Consider the following 23,438-nt stretch of genomic DNA (forward strand, 5'->3'; position numbering starts at 1 on the left):
GAGCTGGAGTAATGGACAGCCTTGGCACCTGTGAGTGTCTGAGGATGTAAGCATCATGGGAGCTGCCAGGGCACCTTGTACAGACTTGCAGGATCTGCGTCTTGTGGTCACAAACTATCTGGACGTTCATCAAGTGGAAGCCCTTCCTGTTGACAAAGGCACTCGTCTAACCCACTGGCACCTTGATGGCCATGTGTGCCGTCAATTGCGCCCTGGATGCAGGGGAGCCCAGCAATCGCTGCAAACCCTCTGGCTCGCTCAGCATGGCTGACCTCGTCCATATGGAAATGAATAAATGTCATTCCCCGCCTGAACAGAGCATCAGTCACCAGCTTGACCTAACTGTGGACAGTTGATTGGGACACTCCACAAAGATCCCTCACTGACCCCTGGAAAGTGCCGGAGAGGCATAGAAGTTGAGGGCCGCTGTGACCTTCAGAGTCACTGGCATGGGCTGTCCACCCACACAGTTGTAGCTGATCTCAGGCCCAATCATCTGACAAATGGAGGCCACGGTCTCCCTGGAGAGGCGGAGCTTCTTTCAGCACTGCACCTCGGACATATTGAGGTAGCTGCATCGCTGCCTATGACCCTGGCAGCAGGATAGTGATGTCTTCTGCGGTTCCTTCCTTCTTGGTCTACCTGCTGGCCCTGTGCCCCCTGTGCCTGCATCTCTCCTCCCACAAGTCGCTCTCCTGGAAGCTGCATTGGGACACCTGGCCTCCTCTCCCTTCTGCCCCTCTCGTCCTCCTCAGAGCAGGTAGTGGAGCAGCAGAGACCACAATCCCCATTACCAGGGTAATAGAAGCTGTCTGATGCCTGAAAGGGTCCACACAATCAAAATCTTCCGGGGGCCTTGGAGACAACAATGAGTCCTGAAATGAAGCCTAGAAATGCTAAGACTGAAGCTCAGATGAGATGAAGCTGTCAAGTTCAGATAAGAAACCAACAGCAAACTATCTCCTAAACTCTTCACTACTCACACTGGCAATGCTGCTGACCCTTTTTTATCCCGACCTTGGATTAGGTTTTGTTAAAAATTGTTTGCCCGCCTGCCTGTTTTGCTCGTGCGACGAGCATGAAATCGCATGGGCAACGTAAAATCGTGATCAGTTCCTTTTTAATGGCCTTAGATGGCCCTTTAATTGTTGGCAGGTGTGGCTCCGACACCCGTGCATGCCCACCAACCTGAAGATTGCTCGCATGCGGGATGACATCAGAATGCTCACCCGACTTCATCTTGCGCTGTTTCACGTCTGTTCAGGTCGGGCATGCACCCGCGAGACGTAAAATTCTGGCCAGCAAAATAAGCAACTACGGCTGGAGGAACATCAACTCGGTGAAAGACGCTCTTTGGTCTGCCTGAAACCTGTTGGTCTTCCAGTGCAAAGGGTTGGCCTTGACCAAGCATTGCAGACTGGCACATTCTAAGGTCCAGGACAATGTGTTGAGGGACTTACTAAAGCTTGGGTAGCCGCTGCAGAGGAGTGATGGGAAAAGGTCGCTGTCTAAGGTCCTTGAGCTATAGTACACAAAGGGGCTAGAAACTGTGTAGAACCCCTCGGCTGTATGCCTGACATGGATTGTATATTGTGAATATCAAGAATATTGAGGCACCTTAGAGTGAAACATGCTGTCTGGAGAAAAGATGCATTTTATTGCACTTTCCATATTATTCAAAATGTGAAATGTTTTTCCCTGGGGCTGTATGCCTGACGTGGGATGTATACTGTAAGTATCAAGAGTATTACAATTGTATTGAGGCACCTCAGAGAATGCTGTATGGAAAAAGATTGAATTTTATCGCACTTTCTGTAATATTCAATTTGAAATGTTTTGTAATGTACTTTTACAAATTTTGTAAATGAAGTGTATTTTTGGAAAAAATATCTTTATGTTGAGCATTACCTGGGCGGATAACAGAAAGAAATGTCATGGCCAGAATATCAGGAGAAGTTCCCTATGATTCTTCACTGGTGTCTGATAGAACAGATGGTATCTTGATTTAATGTCATTCAAAATATATACTTCCAACAATGGCAGCACTCCCTCAGTACTGCACGATCTTTCATCCTAAACTATACATGTTCAAATCCCTGCAATGGGGCTTAAACACACAATCTGATTCAGAGACAAGAGTACCACCAATGAGCTAAGGCTGATACTGTTAGTCACATGTCCCAGGGTTATTCTTGCCTGTATTCTTTATCAATACATAAATGTTCATATATAATCTAATCAACAGTTATACAGGATGCAAGTAATATTTTTGCAATGCATCCAGTTCTTTTTTGATTTGTTTGCCAACAGTTACTGACTTGATACAATGAACAGTTACGAGTCTCCCCTATAAATGCTATGTTAATTATGTTGTTAAACTCTTTCGAGTTATCAACAGTCACAGATTGCAACTCTTTCGAGTACAATCACAGTTCTTGGTTTCCGGGAGTGGGACATGAACCCACAACCCTCTGATTCAAAGGCGAGGGTGCTATGAACTGAGCCACAGCTGACACCTCCAATTATGTTGTTTAAAAAAAAAATTCTTTCGAGTTACCAACAGTCACAGATTGCAACTCTTTCGAGTACAATCACAGTTCTTGGTTTCCGGGAGTGGGACATGAACCCACAACCCTCTAATTCAAAGGTGAGGGTTCTATGAACTGAGCCACAGTTGACACCTCCAATTATGTTGTTAAAAAAATCTTTCGAGTTATCAACAGTCACAGATTGCAACTCTTTCGAGTACAATCACAGTTCTTGGTTTCCAGGAGTGGGACATGAACCCACAACCCTCTGATTCAAAGGCGAGGGTGCTATGAACTGAGCCACAGCTGACACCTCCAATTATGTTGTTTAAAAAAAAAAATTCTTTCGAGTTATCAACAGTCACAGATTGCAACTCTTTCGAGTACAATCACAGTTCTTGGTTTCCGGGAGTGGGACATGAACCCACAACCCTCTGATTCAAAGGCGAGGGTGCTATGAACTGAGCCACAGCTGACACCTCCAATTATGTTGTTAAAAAAATCTTTTGTGTTATCAACAGTCACAGATTGCAACTCTTTCGAGTACAATCACAGTTCTTGGTTTCCAGGAGTGGGACATGAACCCACAACCCTCTGATTCAAAGGCGAGGGTGCTATGAACTGAGCCACAGCTGACACCTCCAATTATGTTGTTTAAAAAAAAAATTCTTTCGAGTTATCAACAGTCACAGATTGCAACTCTTTCGAGTACAATCACAGTTCTTGGTTTCCGGGAGTGGGACATGAACCCACAACCCTCTGATTCAAAGGCGAGGGTGCTATGAACTGAGCCACAGCTGACACCTCCAATTATGTTGTTAAAAAAATCTTTCGAGTTATCAACAGTCACAGATTGCAACTCTTTCGAGTACAATCACAGTTCTTGGTTTCCAGGAGTGGGACATGAACCCACAACCCTCTGATTCAAAGGCGAGGGAGCTATGAACTGAGCCACAGCTGACACCTCCAATTATGTTGTTAAACTCTTTCGAGTTATCAACAGTCACAGATTGCAACTCTTTCGAGTACAATCACAGTTCTTGGTTTCCGGGAGTGGGACATGAACCCACAACCCTCTGATTCAAAGGCGAGGGTGCTATGAACTGAGCCATAGCTGACACCTCCAATTATGTTGTTAAGATGCACAGATGAAGGGCATTGTTTAATTAAGTGCTTAGAATGCTTATAAAGAGGGACTGGCCATTTGGCACCGTGGCTTAATGGGTTAAGGCATCTGCATAATGAAGGGGCGAACATGAGTTCAAATTACAGCAGTGCATCTGCTTGTTTATTCAATGCCTTGGGGAGATGGTGGCATAATGGTAATGTCACTGCACTAGTGGTTCAGAGGCCCAGACTACTGATCTGGGGATACTTGTAAAGAGAAACCTGCCTATGGCCACACCAGTCTGAAAATGTCTGATCTTTGAAGCTATTACCATCGGCGATCTGGTGTGAAGTATATTGCATGCAGCAGTCCTGTACAACCATAGGTTAAAATAGTTCACAAACTCACATGCTGCCTGCATTTTCTGCGGCCTTGAGGAGTCCTAGTTTCATGTGTACGTGGATTGTGTGAGGTTGTAGCCCCTTTTTGATTATTTGAAAGGGTTGCTCCTCAAATTTTGGTTGCATTTCAACCCCACACTCCTGACCTTTGGCCACCTGGTGTGGACAGGGGTAGGCGTGGTGGAGGACCTCCTTGTTACCCTGATCCTGGGCTTGGCCAAACTGGCCATTAATGGGTCCAGGCAGTTGGCAGTTGAGGTCCATCCCAACATCTGCCCCTCTTCCATGGCTATGTTTGTGCCTGGGTGTCCCTGGAGAGGAGGCACACGGTGTCCGCTGGTATGCTTGAGGCCTTCCACGACTGGAGGGCAGAGCAGGGACTGGAGTGCATCGTCAACCCCCAAAACAAAGTTTTAATTTGATTAGTTAAGTTTCCTTTAAATTTTTGTCTTTTGTTACAGTGCCCCTTTTTGGGGTTGTCAATTTGATTAGCTAATTTGTTAATTAGTTTATCTTTGTTCCATTGGTTTACTCAAAGGAGTATAAAGAGAGGCTGATGGGACACTGGGTTGGTAAGTAGGAAGCAGACATATTTAATGCTTCATTCTGTGAATAAACCTATTATCAAGAAAGGTAGTAGTGTCTAGTTTTACACTTCATTAACTGGCTTAGGATCGATATAACAATCTCCAATTCTTTTCAAACATTTACTCAGATACAAAATTAAGACTTAAAATTCTACTGAACATAGTAAAACTGATCGACGTTAAATAATGTTTTTGTAACTTCATTTTTTCTGCCTGATTGAAGACAACAGTGATCCTACAGTTCTTCAACAAGCAGAAGTTGAAATCATTAATCAATCACTCTGTCGTTCCACCTATGGACTCATCACTCCTCGCATGCTTTGTGCAGGATTATTATCCGGGAAAAGAGATGCTTGCCGTGTAAGTATAAAAGCAAATACCTTTTCCAAAAGTTAAAATTGAACTTAATTGTTAAACATTTTACTGTACTCAAAAATTGATGAACATTCAGATTTCCTGTTTTCAGCATTATACACTCTCCTCTTGAAGCATGAAAATATAGTCAACAAAAAAGATGGAAAGGATAGTTAACAGTGTTGAATTTTGCACAACTTTTGTTAGAAAAACATTTAATTTTTTAGAAAGGCTTCAGATGCAATGTTTTAATACATTACAGCTTATGTTCTTCGTAACTAATGCTCCAGCAATTCTTGAAAAATGGCATTTCAGTCACATCATACAGGTTATATTTGTCAGAGGTGCCTTCGTAAGATGCACCAAATCCAGTGGCAAGAAAGACTGTCTAACAGCAGCATCCTCTTCCTAGCCAACATGCCCAGCCTTGAGGCGTTAATCACTCAAAACCAGCTCCGCTGGGTGGGACATGTCATTTGTAGGCCTGACACCAGACTCCTGAAGCAACTGCTCTACCCCGAACTCGTTCGCAGCAGGAGACTCCCAAGATGACAGCAGAAACACTTTAGGGATGTCCTCTAGGTATTCCTGAAGAGGTCAAACATTCCTGTGGACTCATGGTAGTCCCTAGTGACCAACCAAAATGGGGGAGGTTTATTTGGGAATACATCAAGAGACATCGTTGGGAGCAGGTGGAGGCAGAGTCAAGGTGTGGGAGAGAGCACACAAATCTCCAAACACCTTATCTACCCAACCCTTCAAGCACCACCTGGCCCACCCATGGAAGAGTCTGCAGATCGTGCATTGGACTTATCAGTCATCTCAGAACCCATTAAACCGGAGTGGATGCAAATCATCCTTGATCAATAGGTACTGCCTAAGAGAAGATAGATCACACAAAGTGGGTATTCCCGTGTGCGTGAAAAATTTGAGCAGCCATGTGTTGTGGAAGCATATTTACAAAGTGACATGTTTCGCATACATGCATGCAAATTTTAGATGAAGTTGTAACACTTTGTGTTTGTGGCCAATCCCACCAGTCTGGGTACACATATCTCTTCACTGATGTAACGTGTACCAATCTGACAGATCAGACTTGTGGCAATTAAAAAGTCTAATTATCAATTCCATTGCAAATCATTATATGATGCACATTGACTTTATCATTATTGATCTAGTCCCATACTAGACTGCAGTTACCATAATATTACATCATCACTGGACTGTCTTGGCTGATAGTCAACTTAGTTGGAGCATATTTGATGGTGAATTTTTACTAGGATTTTTGCACATATTGGTACCATTGGAAGTATAAATGCTGTATGCAGACCCTAAAGTGGCAAGTGCAGAAAGTAACTGTTGCTCTTTGTGACCCAGAAATAATAAAAGTTGACATGAAAAATGAGGAAAGATAATTTTTATTATTTTTTGTTAAAGGTACTAAAAGATGAGCGAATATATAGGACAGGCTTTTCCACTATTACAGATTCTAGTACATATTTGATGGGGCAGAAATTCTATCTGCTACCAGGACATGTCCATGACTTGGCTGCTTCTCTGCAATCAGAATCATTTCCATTTTTGAATGGGTTTCCTGGTCTATGCACATTCTCATGGTCAATGATTCAAAAGCACCATGGCCAATGCAATCAGTGTATCACCTTAGCCCATGAGATTAACAAATTGAGAAATAAATAGTGGAATGACTGATAAGGGAGATGAATTGAAGTCAGTGAATCCCATTTCAAATCAGGTATGGGAAGAGAAATAAAGGGGGAAAGGAGCGAGGGAAAAATAAGAAAACGCATATATTAAAATTTGACCGTTTTAATATGGCCTATACTGAGTCACAACCCGAAGAAGTGAAACTCCACACTTATAATTATTTACCTTGAGCAAGAGAGGTTGCTTGCAATCATTAACAGTTACATGTCCTTGAAAGTGTACTTATGCTGATAATTACTAGACTTAACCTTGTAACTAAACATGTGCAAATGCAGCAAATGCATGAAAATTACGGTGCCTTTATGTGTGAGATGCCGTTTTCACAAAGCTAACAATGGAGCAGAGCAAATCAGCAGCAGCTATATGGCAATTCACGATTTACTGACCCATTTCTGCATGATGCAATGGTTGTTCAGACATCATTCACTTTCTGTCAAAATCTGAATGTTTTTAATTTGTAATATTTCTTTGTATAGTCAGTATTTTCAGTACTTTGATTGATATTGCAGGGTGACTCTGGAGGACCATTATCTTGTCAGGAAAAAAATGGTGGAAGATGGTTTCTGACTGGCATTGTTAGCTGGGGTCATGGATGTGGAAGACAAAATTTTCCTGGAGTCTACACAAGAGTATCAAAGTTTGCCACATGGATCCAGCAGCATGTGTCTGCTTTGCCAATTACTGATGGTTTTATATAATTACAAATTTGGATTACGTAATGGAACTTTGATTATGTTTACATTATGAAGGATTACAAATTTATCAAAGTGATAAAAAGGTAAACCTAATACTTTAATTGTGCTATTTATATAAGAACATAATTTCCAAAATTATAAGACTGCAAAAATTATAAGAATGACATTGTGTTCACTTATGTAACAGATATAACTTGCAAAAACAATGGGAAAATTGAAATCCAGTTTATATACTTTAATATGGTTGTTTACAACACAGCTCTGTGATATATCAGGGGCTGTATTATTTCAAATAGTACTACTGTAAAATGAATCAATGTTGTTTTATGGGAACTTAGAAATATAAGATCCAGAAACTGAGTGATTCACCTTTTTTGGACTATCATCGTGCAGATCCTAGGGAGAATATTCTAGATAAAATAGCAGCCAACTTGAACGAAGTTTATTCTACCTTTCAGAGGGAATATCTAGCCACAGGTACTTACTGCTTGTCGGAAATGATAAATGTTACACAATTCATTGTATTTACCTTGACTTAAAAAAAATTCCTTGAAATGCAGTTTGGAGGCTGATTTATGGTTTATTATATTTGATGAAATCTTACATTTAGTAGACGACAGAAAGCAGAGGGGTGACATGAAATTTACATTCTCATGTCGGAGAGAATAATGACTGAAGTGTTCAAAAGTCAGATCTTAGTCTTAACATAATTTTTATTCCTGACCCAAGCGAACATATTACAATCACATTGCATTTCACATTGGTTTACAGAGGATATGCCAGACCAACAGTAGAAAATAATCATGTCTTCACAAGTGAAATTAAACAGAACTGGTTAAAATGCAAAAGAATTGTGGGAAGTTTAACAGTGGAGAATTTGTCATAGCTCTCTGCTGGGTATAATGTAGGGCAGAAATTTGTGCTGAGTGGGTGGGCACGCGCCCAACCTGCTCGAGCGTAAAATGATGCGGGATGGCGTTGGGTGAGTGTCCTGATGTCATCGCGCACTTGCGCGATATTTAGGTCAGTGGGCACGTGTTGGAGTCGGCAGCACGCCTGCTGATCATTAACAGACCTATTAAGGCCATTACAGTAATAATGACTGAAATTTTTCACTGCCCATCCAACCTTATGGTTGGTGGGAAGGCGAAAAGGCCAAGTGGCCTTTGGATTTTTTAGGAAGCCTCATCCACAGGCGGGATGTGGTTTTCAACAGAAATTAAAAGTTAAATAAAAATTTCATTCATAAAATGTCCCTGCTCATGTGACAGAATCACATGAGGGAACATGTTTTAAACAGTGGCAATTTTTTTATTTTTGTGTTTTTACATCTGCTCCCTGTGCCTCAGGGAGCTTTCATTGTGCGCACTTGCGTGAACTTCCACGTTCGCCCTCCTCCTGCCCCCAACCCATCAGCGCTGAGTGCTACAGCGCGTGTTTCGCACTAACTGGCTGCTATTGGCCCACCAATGTGAAATCGATGTTGGGGCCCAATTGCAGGTGGCGGTTGGCTTCGCAATCGCTCCAGGACCCACCCGCTGTGCCCGCCTGACAAGTAACAACCTTGGCCGTAGTATACTTGTATAGCATATCAAAAATACAGTCACTTATCCATGACATTGCACAAGGAAAAAAGTTAAATGTGCACATAATTAAGTAGTAGCAGACAGATGGAACAATTGACATTTCTAGAGTGTGCATTGTGCATCTCTTAGTGCTTTACAAGATGGTGGGTGCTGAGCAGAAGGAAGAGAGGCAAAGAGGCATTGGGAGAATCCGAATGGTGGAAAGCATCTCTGAGGCTTTCAAAAACATGGAAGTGACAAGTTAAAGGTCTTCATGGAGAGAGTTTCAGAAGTGGGGCACAGTGTCCAAAGCAGTAGCTGATTGTGGAGCTCCTTTTGCTTGTTCCCTGATTTGTCTAACAGAGAACAAGAAATTGTTCAATGAGCAGCCACAAATGGTAAAGTCGAAAGAACAGAAGGTGCCTGAATGGACATATTATTGGTCAACAGCACTGGGGTTGGGAAAAGTAGCTGATTTTTATAAAGATGAAGGTAATATTGAAGCCACTTTAAGAGGTCTTTAATATTGAAAATGAAGAAATAAATTTCACATTCATGTCATACTTGCATAATTAAATTAAAAAATTAGCTGAGTGACACCAAGCCAGCTTCTGGCCTGGCATGGTGCCAAGGACTCTGAGTAAAACTGAAGTAAATGGGGATCAGAGCAAAACCTCTTCAGTGGCTTGGCTATAGTTCAAAGTTCAAAGCCAACTATCACAGCGGCACAGCATTTCTGCCAGAGCTCCTTAGGGCTGCATTCTAGGCCCAACTATTCTCACCTGTTTGACAAGGTCAGAATTGAAGCTGCTTGCCAAGAGCTGCACAGTGTTCAATTCCATTTGCAATTCCTTGAATAATGAAGCAGTCCATGTCTGCACGCAATAAGACAGGGATAGCATTCAGCTGACATGTGTGACACAAGTGCCAGGCAATGGACATCTCCAACAGGAGAGGGCCTTGGCTATTTGAATTAGTTGTCACAGTGCTTTTCTGACTTATTCCAATGATATTGTTGATGACATACAAGTGGATATGATGATGATGGATTGAACCTGAATGGGAAGTCATTCTCTAACTTAAATATGAAGTTGCTATTTTAAATTTGGAAGCTTTCCATTTTGGCTTAGTTCAAGAGATCTGGATTTTAATATACTCTTCCCTTTGATGTATCATTTATATTTACAATGCTAAACCTTTGAGCACCTCTATATTTTATGGGTTAAAATAACAGTAAATTTGATGGTGCTTTTGTTGATTGTTGTTTTGATGAGCCAGCGTAATCCAACCAATTTTTGTATTGACCTAATGGCTGTGTATCTGAAGTTTTAGTTGTGATTTGTTAAGCTTATAGGTTTCATTTGCACCAGAAATAATTTTTATTCTAGTTATTTATGTGTGAGGGTGGGGTGTGAGGATTAAATATGACTGTATTAAGAAGAGATATAAATCAACGTAATTCTGGGAGAGATAATTGCCATTCTCAAGTAAAGCTCAAAATGATCTCCCTCTCAGTGCCAATCATAGTAACAACATCTATTAAAGTAACTAATACAGCAAAAACAATTATTTAGTTCAATATTGACAAATTATTTTCTTGCAGCGAATTTCAAATATGGAATCCAGGTATTACTCAGGAGTCCTTTTCATACATATATGAAAGCAGGTGCAAAGTATGTAATCATACCCCAATTTACTATATTTCAGTATTACCCTTGCAGTGGTGGGAGCACTGATTGAAGGGGTCTTATTCATATACTGCTGGTGCCATTGTTTTCATGTTGATCCAAAGCAATGTGCGGCAAGTATCCACAAGTATCTGTGCTTGTTTGTGAAGGATGCTAGTCCAGAGGAGAGAGAAATACTGGTGTGTGTAAAAACTTCAAATTACTACTTATATTCTGCTCCCCTTTCCTTTTCTTGTTTTTTAAACAAAAAATAAGTTTAGTCCAGGTAAAATTGCTACTGCTTTTTCAGTATATTATTTCATTGGAACTACCTTCCATAATTATTTTCACACTCTGAATTCCTAGTTGTCGAATAGCTGTTTTCTGAACAAGGATCTAGCATTTGACTCTTCATTTGAGCTACTCACACAGTACTCCACAGGGCAGAGTTTCATGTAATGATATAATATGGAAAATACACCTGGAAATTATGTCCTCTCAGGCACCCATTTTGGTTGTCTATTTACCTCCCAATTTACTGCAATCTCAGTAACATGCACAGGAATGTTAATGTGGGCATAAATAAGTGAAACTCAATGTAAACAATTGGGAACCACAAAATTCATATATATTCCCTTCTAAAGTATGAAAATTTAAGTTTCAAGTTATCATCCATGCACATTAGGTACACTATGCTCAAGAACAGGCAATCTTTTTTTAATTCATTTATGGCATCGCTGGCTTAGGCCAGCATTTATTGCCCATCCCTAATTCCTCTTGAGAAGGTGGTGGTGAGCTGCCTTCTTGAACTGCTGCAGCCCATGTAGTGTAGGTACGTCCACAGTACTGTTAGGAAGGGAGTTCCAGGATTTTGATCCCATGACAATGAAGGAACAAAGACATGGTTCAAAGTTAGGATGGTGAGTGGCTTGGAGGGAAACTTCCAGGTGGTGGTGTTCCCATGTATCTGCTGTCCTTGTCCTTCTAGGTGGTAGAGGTTGCGGGTTTGGAAGATGCTGTCGAAGGAGGCTTGGTGAGTTGCTGCAGTGCATCTTGCAGATGGTACATACTGCTGCTACTGTGCAGGTGGTGGAGGGATTAAATGTTTAAGGTCGTGGTGGGATATTGATCAAATGAGCTTCTTTGTCTTGGATGGTGTGAAGCTTCTTAAGTGTTGTTGGAGCCACACTCACCCAGGCTTGTGGAGAGTATTCCATCACACTCCTGACTTGTGCCTTGTGACAGGCTGGTGGACAGGCTTTGTGGAGTCAAAAGTTGAGTTACACACTGCAGAATTCCCAGCCTCTGACCTGCTCTTGAGGCTCAGTATTTATATGGCTGGTCCAGTTAAGTGTCTGGTCAATGGTAACTCACAGGATGTTGATAGTGGGGAATTCAGTGATGGTAATGCCATTCAATATCAAGGGGAGGTGGTTAGATTCTCTTTTACAGGAAATGGCAATTGCCTGACACTTGTGTGGCGTGAATTTCACTTGCCACTTAACAGCACAAGCCTGAAAGTTGTCTTGGTCTTGCTGCGTATGGACATGGACTGCTTCAATATTTGAGGGGTCGTAAATGGCGCTGAGCACTGTGCAATCATCAGCGAGCACCCCATTTCTGACCTTATGATGGAGGGAAAGTCATTGGTGAAGCAGCTGAAGATGGTTGGGCCTAGGAGACTACCCTGAGGAACTCCTGCAGTCATGTCCTGGGACTGAGATGATTGACCTCCAACAACCACAACCATCTTTCTTTGTGCTAGATATGACTCCAACCAGTGGAGAGTTTTGCCCCTGGTTCTGATTAACTTCAGTTTTGCTAGGGCTCCTTGATGTCACGCTTGGTTAAGTGCTGCCTTGGTGTCAAGGGCAGTCATGCTCACCTCACCTCTTGAGTTCAGCTCTTTCGTTTATGGCTGTATTGAGGTCAGGAGCTGAGTGGCCTTGGTAGAACTCAAACTGAGCATCAGTGGGCAGGTTACTGCTGAGTAAGCACTGCTTGATAGCACTGTCCATGACACCTACCATCGCTTTGCTGATGATCGAGAGGAGGCTGATGTGTGGTAATTGATGGGATTGGATTTGTCCTGCTTTTTGTGGACAGGACAAATCTGGGCAACTTTCCACATTGTGGGGTTGCTGCTAATGTTGTAGCTGTACTGAAACAGCTTGGATAGGGATGCAACTAGTTCTGCAGCACAAGTCTTCAGCACTATTGCTCAGATATTGTTGGGGACCAATAGCATTTGCAGTATCCAGTGCCTTTAGCCATTTCTTGATATGACGTGGAATGAATCAAATTGGCTGGACTGTCACCTGTGAAGTTGAGGACTCAGGACGAGGACGAGATTCATCCACTCGGCAATTGAGGCTGAAGATGGTTGCAAATACTTCAGCCTTGTCCTTAGTACCTTTGCAATGATGGGCTCCCCCATCATTGAGGATGGGGATAGTGGTGCAGCCTCTTCCTTCCATTAGTTGTTTAGTTGTTCACCATTCATCACTGGATGAGGCATGTCTGAAGAACTTAGATCTGATCCATTGGTTGTGAGATTTCTTAGCCCTGTCTATCGTACACTCCTTCTGCTGCTTGGCATGCAAGCAGCCCTGTGTTGTAGCTTCACCAGGCTGACACCTCATTTTTAGGTATTCCTGCTGCTGCTTCTGGCATGCCCTCCAGCACTCTACACTGAACCATCGTTGGTCCCTTGGCTTGATGGCCATGGTAGAGTGAGTTATGCCGGGCCGACCACAGGTGGTGGGTGAATGCAATTCTGCCACTGCTGATAGTCCACAGTGCGTCATGGATACCCAGATTTGAGCTGCTAGATCTGTTCTGAATCTATCCCATTTAGCACAGTGGTAGTGCCACACAACACTATGGAGGGTTTGCTCAATGTGAAGTTGGGGCTTCATCTTCACAAGGACTGTGCAGTGGTGACTCCTACCGATACTGTCACGAATAGCTGCATCTGTGACAGGTAGATTGGTGAGGACAAGATCCAGTAGGCTTTTCCCTCTTGTTGGTTTCCTCACCACCTGCTGCAAACCCTGTCTGGCAGATCATAATGTCCTTCAGGACTTGGCCAGCTCGGTCACTGGTGGTGTTACCGAGCCACTCTTGGTAATGGACGTTGAAGCCCCCCCACCCAGAGAACATTCTGTGCCCTTGCCACCCACAGTGCTTCTTCCAAGTGGTGTTCAACGTGGAGGAGCATTGATTCATCAGCTGAGGGAGGGTGGTGATCAGTTGGAGGCTTCCTTGCCCATGTTTGACCTGATGCCATGAGATTTCATGGGGTCCTTGAGAAGGTGGTGATGAGCTGCCTTCTTGAACCAGTGCAGTCCCTGTGGTGTAGGTACATCCACAGTGCTGATGGGAGGGAGTTCCAGGATTTTGACCCAGCAACAGTGAAGGAACGGCAATATATTTCCAAGTTAGGATGGTGAGTAGCTTGGAGGGGAACTTCCAAGTGGGGGTGTTCCCATGTATCTGCTGCCCTTGTCCTTCTGGATGGTAGTGGTTGTGGTTTTGGAAGGTGCTGTCTAAGGAGCCTTGGTGAGCTTCTGCAGTGCATCTTGTAGATGGTACACACTGCTGCTACTGCTCATCAGTGGTGGAGGGAGTAAATGCTTGTGGATGGGGTGCCAATCAAGCAGGCTGCTTTTTCCTGCATGATGTCAAGCTTCTTGAGCGTTGTTGGAGCTGCACTCATCCAGGCTAGCGGAGAGTATTCCATCACACTCCTGACTTGTGCCTTGTAGATGGTGGACAGGCTTTTGGGAGTCTGGAGGTTAACCCCAGGATGTTGATAGTGGGGGATTCAGTGATGGTAATGCCATTGAATGTCATGGGGTGATGGTTGGATTCTCTCTTGTTGGAGGTGGTCATTGCCTGGTACTTGTGGGGTGCGAAAGTTACTTGCCGCTTATCAGCCCAAGCCTAGATATTGTCCAGGTCTTGCTGCATTTGGACATGGACTGCTTCAGTATCTGAGAAGTCGTGAATGGTGCTGAACATTGTGCAATCATCAGCGAACATCCCCACTTCTGACCTTATGATGGAAGGAAGGTCATTGATGAAGCAGCTGAAGATGGTTAAAAAGTCCCTTCCTACTGTAACCCACCATGTCCCTGCCTCTGCTTGGTCTGTCCTGCCAGTGGGACAGGACATACTCAAGGGATGGTGATGGTGGTGTCTGGGACATTGGCTGTAAGGTGTGATTCGGCAAGTATGACTATGCCCGGCTGTTGCTTGACTAGTTTGTGGGATAGCTGTCCCAAATTTGACACAAGCCCCCGATGTTAGTAAGGACTTTGCAGGGTTGACAGGATTGGGTGTGCAGCTTTTGTTCCTGGTGAATAAGTCGATGCTGGGTGATCATCTGGTTTTATTCCTTTTTGGCTTTTCTGTAGTGGTTTGGTACAACTGAGTGTCTTGCTAGGTCATTTCAGAGGGCATTTAAGAGTCAATCAGATTGCTGTCGATCTGAAGTCAAATGTGGACCAGATCAGGTAAGGATGGCAGATTTCCTTCCCTAAAGGACATTAGTGAACCAGATGGGCTTTTCTGACAATTGATGATAGTTTTATGGTGGCCATTACTGAGAACAGCTTTCAGTTCCAGATTTTCTTCTCAGTGAGTGTCAATTAAAATTTAACTCAAAATTGCACTAAAATACCAGGAAATAACTTCATTTTCTAATGCACTTAAAATTCTGAGCATACTTTTACACCTGTTTTGATTGAGCTGAGAGGTTTTTTTCACTGGCTTATTGCCCACTGTAATTGCCCTTGTTCAAAGGGCATTTAAGAGTCAACCACATTGCTGTGGGCCTGGAGTCACATGTAGGCCAGACATAAGGACAGTAGATTCCCTCTACTAGTGGACTAGATGTGCTTTTTAAAAAAAAATGACACTTGATCATCCAAATTCTACCATTTACTGTGGTCTCGTGGGTTCCAAAATTACCAGTCCAGTGACAATACCACTACGTCACCGCCTCCCAGGAAAAATATGTGCACAGCTCTTTATCCTGGTGGAGGCATTTTGATGAGTCGGGAGCCAAAAGAAATTGAGGCGAGCATTCTGAGGTGCACAAAACCCCGGCATCCGAATTTCCTCGAGCCTCTATTTGCCTCTTGGCACAAATGCAGTGGAAATTCCACTCCCACCACATGTTTGTGATTCTGGCAACTTTAACAGTCTATCCCACTACACTTTGCCAGTTACCTTTGCAGACGACGCCAGCGACTTGGACACAACAACAGCAAAAAAGAAACCCAGAAAATGCTGCAAACACTCATCAGGTCAGACAATCTTTGTGGAGAGACAAACAGTTCACGTTTCAGATGGCCAATCATTCAGCAGAACTGGGCATGCTGTTTCAGGAGCACACGAGAGCAGGTGCCCTGTCACCAAGTGCCATGACTTCAATTTCTGGAAGCTCTTTTTAAAGCCACGCAACAGGACTCAGGGCGGCGCAGTTTCCCCATAGGACACGTGCCCTCCTCCCCCCTCCTTTACTCTGGGGATCCTGTGCAGTTTCTGCGAGTGTAATGTGCTGCCCACTTTCCGCTGGTGCCACTGATTCGTTCGCTACTTCTGAGGCTCAACAGGAGCCCAGAGTTGGGGGGGGGGGGGGGGGGTTGAGGGGGAGGAGGGAAAGTCTTTTTTGGATCGTGGGATCTTTGAGATCCATTGCAAAGTTTTGGTGGCAAGGGCACTGAGAATCAAAATCATTGCAGACACGTTGGATCAGGGCTGTTCTGTTCACGGTGCCTTTGAAGCATCTGGAGAGTTGTGGACGTGAGTTGATCCTGTGTAGATTCTGCTTTTAACGAAGTAAGGCGATGTTAACTTTTTCAAAACAGAGGATCTGTGAGGTCTTCAGTATTTCGGAGGGAGTCGCTCATCACCAGAAACAGATAACACCCACGACCGGACAGGTAAGGTGTCATCTCTCAAAAATGTAAATAAGCTGAGTTTTAGTAATCGCACTGGAAAAATAAAACTGAAGCACTTTAAAAAACAGAAATTTCATTTTTTAAACAGCTCATCAATTCTAAAATACTTTAAAAAAATAAAAATTTATTGGTATATTCTTAAGTTCTTGTACCAATTTTTCTCATTTAGATTCATTACTTCATAAAATTATATTGAAAAGTTATTTTTGCTCGTCAGCTATAATTTATTTTCAGTGTGTCATGTTTGAAATACCGACTTGGGTAAAGGATCATGAATTCCCGTTATTTTGTTGTTCGTTATTAATCATTAATTGTGAAGTTTAAGCTCCACAAGTCCGAATTCCAAGTTCCAGAATCGATGGATTCTTTTGTAAGAAACCAGAACTAAGTGACTCCTAACAAAATCATTTCCTAATCACAAAACATGTTCTCTGCTGTGCAAGTAAGTTCAGTCTAAACTTTGTTTTTTTTATTGCAGACAAGAAATAAAAACCACACTGGAGTGCTCGATTTTAAAGTTAAGAATATAGGCAAGCTGTCTAACTTAGATTTGATTTAAACATTTGTCAGCATTTGTCTGGAAATAAATGTAAACAAATGTCTCTTTAGTCATTTCCTCTTTTGTATATGTTGTCCCAGAAACAAAATATTGATCTGATTCATGATGGACAGTTAGAAAAACAGCTGAAACAAAGGTGAAAGTGTTTGAATCACCACTTGCATGTAAGCATGACAATTATCAGAGAAACTCCAGCGTACTTTAGGTGATTGGATTCTGTTTTTGCTTTTTTTTCCCTTCAGAAATATCCTATTGCAGAATGTAACAAAGAAAGCTTGCCTGCCGATCAGTGTCTCAATCTCTCATCAGTCCATTCTGTTGGTCCATTAGCACACAAAACCTACCCCTGCCCTCTGGAGTTCTCCTCCCACAGGTTGGCAAGAAGTGAGCCCTGCAGAAGATGGATCCTTGGCTCATTGCCCATAATCCCGCTAACAGCAGCAACAATTGTTGTGGTCCTTTGTTACTGTTTGTGTAAGTCTAAATCCTGCATTTTGATGACATAAATTAGAAGTCAAGCAGCTAATTGTCCGGGTTGGTTAACAGTGCCATAAATGTCCAGCTAGAGTGTCTTTTTCAAGTTAGCAGAAGTTCCATGTAGATGCTAACTACAGAATGTGGATGTAAGGTGTGATTGTTCTCCTTTGCAGCACCTGCCATCTCCATTTTCTACCTGAGTGGAAGTCTAGAAATCTCTAACCTCACATACACCAATGAATTAGGAGACCCACGCTCACAGCAGTTTATTTCACAAGCACAAGCGGTCCAAAATTATGTGAGTTTCAAGCTATTTTTTACATTAGCATTGACCAGTGGGAATTTCAATTATATTAACATATAGGCAATTATGTCACCATAGTGCTATTATCCATGGACCTATTTTATTGACCACTGTCACTTAACAGGGCAAGAAAATGGTTCTGAATCTGAGTGTACATAATTCAAAATAAAGAAAGTTAGATTTTTATTGCTTTTGAGGGCAATATTTCAATGTATTTTGCTCAATTTTGTTTAGTAGTTGCCCATAATCATTCAATCTTACAAATTGACGTAGTCATTAGGGTCATATTGACATATTACAGATGTTATTCTGTCTGTCCTTATAAAGAAAAACATGGGAACTTGGGTCAGTTTGTGAGGCTGGCCTTAGGAGGACCAAGTAATTGTAACTCCTTGAATTGGCACAGTTTGAAATAGCCCAATTGGAGGAACAAGAGCAGCCACTTCAGATTTCATTAGATTTTTTGTGTAAAGGTACTATTTAACCACAATCAATATCATGTTACACGTTACACCACATTAGCAATTCAGCCACTTACAGATTTTATCTTGGTCGAATAGCTCTTTTGCACCCTGAGTACAAAGTGCCATTTAACAAAAATTCTCCAAGCATACATGTACAAAATAGAATCTACCAGTTCATGATTTTTAATGGTTTTATAGTAATCTGTTGTCATTATTTAGATAATGATATGAAATAGCTACTTTTCATATATTACTGATAGTTTTCTGATAGGGAAAATGTTGCTTGAACATTAAATGCAACTAAGTCAGACTAAATTTTCCAGAAAGCATTAATGAGGATACTTCAGCTGTCAGAGTTAATTGTTAGCTGTCCTGCCTATCTTAGTGCAGTAATTTATCTAAAAACGTGCAAGGCTACGGGGAAAAGGTGAGAGTGTAGTACTAGGTAAATTGCCCCCAAGGAGAGCCGGCGCAGACACAATGGGCTAAATGACCTCCTTCTGTGCTGAAACAATTCTGTGATAAACATTATAAGAGTTGTCAGTCACAGATTCAGTAACTGTGAGAAATAGTATTATTGTATACAGATTGGCCACTATAGAGATTTGAATATAGTTTGAAAATGCTTTAACGTGAATTTGATAGTTGCATTTTGCCATCTAAGTATGTCAAAGTGTAACACAGGAACATAGGACTTAGGAGCAGGAGTAGACCATTTGGCCCTTTGAGCCTGCTCTGCCATTTGACAGGATCATGGCTGATCTGGTTGTGGTCTCAACTCTGCCTTCCTGTCTGCCTCAGTAAACCCGACTCCCTTGTCTATCAAAAATCTATCTAACTCACCCTTAAATAAATTCAATGGCTCAGTCTTCACTGCTTTCTGCGGAAGAAAATTGCACAGACTAGCGACTCTGAGAGAAAAACATTCTTCTCATCTCCGTCTTAAAAGGGAGACCTCTTATTCTTAACCTGTGTTCCCTAGTTCTAGTCTCCCCCCACAAGAGGAAACATCCCCTTGGTATCCATTCTATCAAGCTCCCTGAGGATCGTATATGTTTCAATGAGATCACCCCTCACTCTTCTAAACTCCACTGGATACCGATTCAACCTGTTCAACCTTTCTTCATAAGATAAGTCCTTCATCCCAGGAATGAGTCACGTGAACCTTCTCTGAACTACTTCTAATGCAATTCTACCCTTTTTCTAATAAGGGGACCAAAACTGTACTCAGTACTCCCAACGTGGTCTCACTAAGGCCCTGTAAAGCTGCAGTAAAACTTCCCTACTGTTATATGCCAATCCCCTTGCCATAAATGCCAACATTCCATTTGCCTTCCTAATTACTTGCTGTACCTGCATACTAACTTTTTGTGATTCATGTACCAGGACACTCAGACCCTTCTGTGCCACCAAGTTCTGCAGTCTCTCTCTATTTAAGTAGTATATTGCTTTTCTATTCTTCCTGCCAAAGGGGGCAAGTTCACATTTTCCCACATTATATTCTATTTGCCAAATTTTTATCCACTCACTTAACCTATCTGAATCCTGTTATGGTTCTTTTCCTCCTCTTGACAACTTACTTAACTACCTGTCTTGGTGTCAACGGCAAATTTAGCGACCATACATTTGGTCCCTTCATCCAAGTCATTGAGCTCTCTCTCTCTCTCTTCAGGTACAATGCCCTAAGAGGGCATTGGCGACCATGGACTTCCATGTTAATCTTGCTCTAGAGGTGTGGATCATCTTTGTTGGTGGTACATTTGTCCTGTTTGCAATGCTGTTTAAAAAGATCATTCATTGTTTATCTCGATTTCTTTCACCATCAATCTTTTCATCAGCATTAGCCTTTCTAAACCATAAGTTTTTATTATAGACCCAAGAAATTCCTACTATCTCTTCCTGATCTTGGGCAGCAGAGTTCTTTTGGTCTCAAATTTTACTAGCACCTCTTCACTGGTAGTATGACCGTTCCAAGATATCTTCTTTATTCACTTCAAAAACCACAACTCTGCAGCCTCAATTCTGCTCTGTATTGCTTCACTGATCATCCAACACTCATTTCTGTGATTTAGCATTCCAGGATTCTCAGCTTGGCTATTGCTTGTAAATAGTTGAGTCCCCAGTACTGATCCCTGTGGCACTCTGCTAGTTACAGCTTGCCAACCCAAAAAATACCCATTTATTCCCCATTCTCCGCTTCCTGTTAGCTAACCAATCCTTTATCCATGGCATGTTACTCTCCACATCATGTGTTCTTATCTTATGTAGTAACCTTTGATGTGGCACCTTATCAAGTGCTTTTGGAAATCCAAGTACACTACATCTACAGGTTCTCCTTTATCCACCTTGCTCGTTACTTCCTCAAGGAACTCTAATAAATTAGTTTCCCTTCACAACACCATGTTGACTTTGCCTGATCCCAATATCATTTTCTAAATATCCTGCTATAACTTCCTTGATAATAGATTCTAGCAATTTTCCTATGGCACATGTTAGGTTAACTGGTCTATATCTTCCTGCTTTATGTCTCCCTCCTTTCTTGAACAAAGGTGGAGGAGGCAGTGGCATAGTGATAACAGAGACCAAGGGTAATGCTCCGGGGACACGGGTTCAAATCCCACCACAGCAGATGGTGAAATTTGAATTCAATAAAAAATCTAGAATTAAAGTCTAATGATAACCATGATTGTTGTAAAAACCCATCTAGTTCACTAACGCCCTTTAGGGAAGGAAATCTGCCAGTTGACTCTGAAATAACCTAGCAAGCCATGTGGCAGTTAGGGATGGGCAATAAATGCTGGCCTAGCCAGTGATGCCCCCATCCCATGAACAAATTAAGAAAAATGGTAATTTCAAATCCACTGGGACCCTTCCAGAATGTGGGAAATTTTGGAAGGTTATAACCAATGCATCTACTACCTCTTTCTACCACCTGGAACCATTTTGAAGGCCCTAGGATGTTGGCCATTGGGTCCTGGGACTTGTCAGCATCTTTTCCCTGGTGTTGGTTGTCATGAAAATATAAGAATTTCATAATGTTATTGTGATTTATTGTAAAGGTAGGTAAATAGTGGGGTTTGGATAGTTTCTGTGTGTGTGGATTTTAATTGAATTGCAGACAGCTAGTTTGGAGCTTTTAAGTTATCAAAAGAGAAGCTAGGTTTAGAGTGCTAAATACGTAAACATGACTGAAGTTTTAGAATGTGAGGTGTGAAGAACATTTGCATTTTTAGATAAACCAGAGTCATGAATTTCAAAGAGATGGTAAGGTGTTACACCTAGCCAATAGAGGCTAAGCCAAACAGTGTGTTTATATTTCCTAAAGATTAATGATAATATGAATACTATGAAAGATTTATATTATGGAAAAAGCAAAGTTGCAAAGACATATTGGAATAATAGGATTTACATTAAAAAGGGAGAAACATGTATAAAGGAGCTGAGGTTATGTGTAAGCAGAAGGCATACTAAGATCTAACAACTGTGAAAAGCTTCCAGCCTCAGGATATCAAGTTGCTGTCTACAAGAGCCAAAGCTAAGAAAACTCACTGTGAATATCACTGTCCAGGGTATTGTGTGCTTTGCCTGGGTCTGTGGAAATTTCTTTGTTTTTACTGTTGCCTTAATAGAGGTATAACTGGGAGTCAGATTAATTAGGGGAGTTAGGAATTATTATAGTAGTAATTTATAGACCTATGTATGTGCTTAAAATCTTTCCTTATATTAATAAATGTTTAATTTAGTTTTATAAAAAACCTCTAAGACTCGGTGGTCTTACTACTACTGAATTCAAGGCACGCATCTCGAAATAAAAATAGCAATTGCAAAACAGTTGTGACAGCTGTTTCAAGTTTTCCTCTAGAATTTGAGCAGCTCAGCATTTACCATTTGCTGTGCCATAACATGGTGATTGTTTTACCTTCCTTCTTCCCTCTCACCTCATGATTTTCAAGTATCTTTAGGAAGTTTTTTAAATCTTCTACAGTGAAGACAGACAGAAGATCCCTGTTCAACGCCTCTGCCACTTCCATGTTTTCCATTATTAATTCCCCAGGCTCACCCTGTAGAGAACCAACACTAGCTTTAGTTACTCTTTTCCCATTTAAACACTTGTAGAAATATTTACTGCCTTTTTATATTTCTAGCTAGCTTTCTCTCATGGTCTCCTTTCTCCCTCTTCATTAATTTTTTAGATATTCTTTGCTGTTTCTAAAAATCTGACCAATCTTCTTATCTACCACTAATCTTTGCAGGTTTGTACACTGTTTCTTTCAATTTGATACAATCCCTAACTTCCTTATTTAGCCATGGTGATGCATTCTTCTCAAAGCAACTTTCCCGCTGGGGTAAATCTTTGCTGAGAGTTATTAAATATATATCACCATTCCTTCACTGTTACTGGGTCAAGATCCTGGAAATCCTCCCTAATAGCACTGTGGGTGTACCTACACCATATGGACTGCAGCGGTTCAAGAAGGCAGCTCACTGCCACCTTCTAAAGTGCAATTAGAGATGGGCAATAAATGCTGGCCTAACCAGCGATACTCACGCCCTGTGAAAGAATTTTTTAAAACTCCCTAAAAGTCTGCCACAGCATCTCTTCTGTCCTACCTTTTAACCTAGCTTCCCAGTTCACTTTAGCTGCCTTCATGCTTTTATTCAGGTTTAAAACTGAATTTGTATTTTAAAACCTTAAACACACTGTTCAAGCTGAAAGCGAAATTCTATCATGTCATGATTGCTGTCACCTAGAGGCTCCTTTACCATCAGGTTATTGATTAATCCTGTCTCATTGCTCATTACCAGGTCTGGAATAGCCTGCTTCCTAGTTGGCTCTAGAATTTACTGCTCTAAGACATGCTCTAAGAAATACATTCTATGAACTCATTTTCCAGGCTACCTTTGCCAATCTGATTCGCCGAATCTACATGTAGATTAAAGTCACACATGATTATTGCGGTACCTTTCTTACATGCCCCATTTATACCTTCCTGTATACTCTGTCCTACAGTGTAACTACCATTAGGGGGCCCAT

The 23,438-nt window shown here is 41.8% G+C and overlaps 2 protein-coding genes across 2 annotated transcripts in view; both read left to right on the forward strand.

Moving 5' to 3' along the window:
• tmprss7 (transmembrane serine protease 7) overlaps window positions 1-8,541 on the forward strand; it is a 60,104-nt gene extending 51,563 nt beyond the window's left edge. The window contains exons 11-12 of the mRNA XM_078560016.1: window positions 4,848-4,984; window positions 7,213-8,541. Coding sequence (XP_078416142.1) covers window positions 4,848-4,984; window positions 7,213-7,401 — 326 coding nt within the window. The 3' untranslated portion in view covers window positions 7,402-8,541. The remainder of the gene's footprint in view (window positions 1-4,847; window positions 4,985-7,212) is intronic.
• Window positions 8,542-15,888: 7,347 nt separating this feature from the next.
• The window catches only part of LOC144691682 (suppressor of tumorigenicity 14 protein homolog), a 79,140-nt gene continuing 71,590 nt past the window's right edge, over window positions 15,889-23,438 (forward strand). The window contains exons 1-4 of the mRNA XM_078560013.1: window positions 15,889-16,039; window positions 16,507-16,581; window positions 17,401-17,632; window positions 17,809-17,933. Of these exons, the coding sequence (XP_078416139.1) occupies window positions 15,923-16,039; window positions 16,507-16,581; window positions 17,401-17,632; window positions 17,809-17,933 (549 nt within the window). The 5' untranslated portion in view covers window positions 15,889-15,922. The remainder of the gene's footprint in view (window positions 16,040-16,506; window positions 16,582-17,400; window positions 17,633-17,808; window positions 17,934-23,438) is intronic.

The sequence above is a fragment of the Cetorhinus maximus genome, chromosome 16 (genome assembly GCF_964194155.1).
Source record: "Cetorhinus maximus chromosome 16, sCetMax3.hap1.1, whole genome shotgun sequence".
Lineage (NCBI taxonomy): Eukaryota > Metazoa > Chordata > Chondrichthyes > Lamniformes > Cetorhinidae > Cetorhinus > Cetorhinus maximus.